Here is a 3,190-nt window from a genome sequence, read left to right as displayed (position 1 = left end):
CCCCTGTGCGGCGTAGAACGCCACATCCGCCACGTTGGCCCCCGAGGGCCAAGATGCCCAGGGGCGGGGTCGAGGCCCCCCATGCTGGCGGCGGGACGGAGGAGGCGCGCAGCGATGACGCACTGCGCTGTGCGCCAAGACGGCGGCCGCGGCGCGGGGGAGGGGTGAAGGCTGCGGCAGCGTCAGGCTCGCGCACACGTTGCAGCTTCTCGCTTCCGGCGAGTGTGGGGTGTTTGGGGCGGCCAGGCGTGTGCAGTGACAGGTAGATCGTCACACTGGTGAAGATGGGGACGCTGTGTCTGACGGTGAATTCGGGAGACCCTCCGCTGGGTAAGGGGCCGGAGCCGTGGACCTGTGTGGGTTGCATCAGCCCGGGAGGGTGCAGGGCGGGGAAGGTCGCCGCGCCCCGGCTTGGCGCAGTGGCGGTCGCGGTCCGGGAGGTTAGGCCTGCCCCATCCCGCGGAGTGTCCACGGGGTAGCCCCGCGCCTCTCGCCCTCTGTCCCTGGCAGGTGCGTCTGGGGCGTGGAGGTGGGCACGGTGTGAGCCAGGGCAGGGTGACACGAGGCTCGGCTTCGGACTTTATCTCCGAGGATGACTCCCAGCTTACTCCCATCTCCGTTTTTGAAATGGTTTCCCCTGGAGCCCGAGAGCTGGTCGTAGACATAACGTTTTAAAACTTGAAGTCCCCATGCTTAGCTCACTCTTTTAGCGTTTTCCCCCTAACTCCACTTATCTTTACCTTCCTCTTCTCAGAAAAGATCTTCAATCCACTTGACTCAACTTTTCTTTACGTTTCATTGGGTTCAAAGGGAGTAAGGCAGACGGTCGTAGAAGCATTTAAAATACTCAACTGAGGTTGCATTTATTTTTAATTAAAGGTGGCAGGGTAATTGCTGGAACACTCGAGTGCACTGCGGACTGATGGGGTTGTTTTACTACACATCCTATGGATGTAGTAAACGTCAGAGAAAAAAGATCGGACTTGTCATCGGATACATCTTAAAGTCCGTTTGCTTTCTCAACGTAGCTAAGGTTATTTTTTTTAAATTGCTTTGGTAAATTGCACAAAATAATTTAAGCAGTTTGTTGAGCTCGTATTTGTTAATGCAGTTCTTAATGTAGACTCACAGGTGCTTTTAATGTGTGAGAAGCCCAGGCCTTTAGATACAGTCAGCCACATACGGCTGATGAAATTACTCATTATATTCTCATTATAGGGTATTTTGAATCTCTTGGAACAAAAAACACAATTTAATAGTTCCTTTAAATATTTTCAAAACTGATAATGTTTTAGCACATTGATTTTAATAATTATGGGCTAACCTCACACAAATCGATGAACTCTAAAAGAAATGGGTTTGATTCTGCAGTTGGAAAGCACTCGATTATTTGACCTCATGGTTAAGAGAAAAGACATTTGGCTCCTGGAGACTTGGGTCCATTCTGGCTGCCACTTAACTAGTTGTGGAACCTTGGCAAGTTCCTTGTTTGACATCTTCCATGGTTTCCTTGTTTAAGAAACAAGGAATAATATCTTCCACATATGGTTGTTTCCAGAATTCAGTGAGACTGTAAATCAGGCTCCTGACACGTTGTAGTTACTCAGTAGCTATAGTTTTTACTAATGTTAGTTAGAAAATCACCCTAAAGATGATAGACCTGTTTCATTAGTGAATTATAAAACTGAGAGCCACACCTGTCAGTATTTTGGAAGAGGGTCTTAAAGAAATTTGTTGTCATTATGAACTATAGACCAGTTATAGAATGTATATTTCTATTTGCTTCACTCCTTCCTCTTTTTGTGTTTTACTTAATTGTTCCCGATTACTTAATTCAAATACATTTTTGAATAATCAATAAAGTTAGATGAAACATTTAGAAAACCAGATTGCATTGCTAGAATTTTCCTATTTTATATGCGTTCACCATATTTTGTTTTAAATGTTAAAATAATTTCACACTTTAAAAAGGTACAAAAATAAAATAACATTTCTATTCCTCCAGTACCACTGGAGAGCATACTGCAGATCATGATGCTGCAACACCCTAGAATGTTCCAATGTCCATCTCTCTCAAGTAGGAAAACTGTGTGACTTCACAGGACTATTAAAATCAGGAAATACACATTGATACAGTTCTTCCATCTCATGCACAGACCCCATTCATATTTCTACACTGATTATTCCAATAGTACCTCCATTCTGCAAGGATCAAGATCTAGGATTGAACCTTGCACCTACTTGTCATGTCTCCCCAGTATCTTTCAATCTGGAATGATTTTTATGTCTTTCTTTGGCTTTCATAGGTTTAACCTCTCTGGAGATTACAGGCCACTTGCTTGAAGAAGGTCCCTTCATCAGGTTGTTTCATGGTTCCTCATGGCTAGATTCAGGCTACACATCTTTGGCAGAAAAAGCACAGAAATGATTCATTGTTCTTCAGTTGCAGCCTATTCATTGGTGTATGAATTTTTCCCATTACTGATGGTCTAACCTTGAGTACTTAAGATGGTATCTGACAGCTTTCCCCACTGCAGAGTTTTCCCTTTTGCAATTGATGGGCATTTTTGTGGGGTGGTGCTTTGGGACCGTGTAAACATTCCGCTCCCCAGCAAAGCTTCACCCACTGGTTTCAGCATCCGTTGATGCTTCCTGCCCAACTTGATTATTATTAAAATGTTGCCAAGTGGTGACCATCCAATTCTGTCATTCCTTCTACACGTATTACTTGGCATTTTTTTATGAGATCTTTTTCTCATTAAAAAAATTCATAGCAAAATATATTCAATAGGTTATACTCTATTATTTTTCATTTTCTGTTTTTAAAGTGTCATCTTTTTATTTTTAAAATTAGTTTTATTGATTAAAACTCTCATATAATAGAGTTCACCAATTTCAAGTTACAAATTGATTGACAAATAGGGACAGTATGTAACCACCACAGTAGTGAAATAAAATATTCTCCTCACTTCAGAAAGTCCCTTCATACCCTTTTGCAGTCAATTCCCTTTCCCTGTCTCTGGCGGCTGATAGCCTCTGAGCTGCTTTCTGTCACTATCATTATGCTTTTTCTAGAACTTCATACATTGAATCGTATCAGATGTATTCTTTTGTACCGAGGATAATTCTTTGAGATTCTATCTTGTTGCCTGTAATAGTAGTTCATTCTTTTTATTTACTGTATAGGATT

At 42.8% G+C, this 3,190-nt stretch overlaps 1 protein-coding gene across 1 annotated transcript in view; it reads left to right on the top strand.

The window, feature by feature from the left end:
• The first annotated feature begins 137 nt into the window (after positions 1 to 137).
• EPRS1 (glutamyl-prolyl-tRNA synthetase 1) overlaps positions 138 to 3,190 on the top strand; it is a 56,107-nt gene continuing 53,054 nt past the window's right edge. The window contains exon 1 of the mRNA XM_074351635.1: positions 138 to 330. Coding sequence (XP_074207736.1) covers positions 285 to 330 — 46 coding nt within the window. The 5' untranslated portion in view covers positions 138 to 284. The remainder of the gene's footprint in view (positions 331 to 3,190) is intronic.

The sequence above is a fragment of the Camelus bactrianus genome, chromosome 23, assembly GCF_048773025.1.
Source record: "Camelus bactrianus isolate YW-2024 breed Bactrian camel chromosome 23, ASM4877302v1, whole genome shotgun sequence".
NCBI classification, from domain to species: Eukaryota; Metazoa; Chordata; class Mammalia; order Artiodactyla; family Camelidae; genus Camelus; species Camelus bactrianus.
Note: the sequence above shows the minus strand (reverse complement) of the source record. Positions and strands in the feature narration are given on the sequence as shown.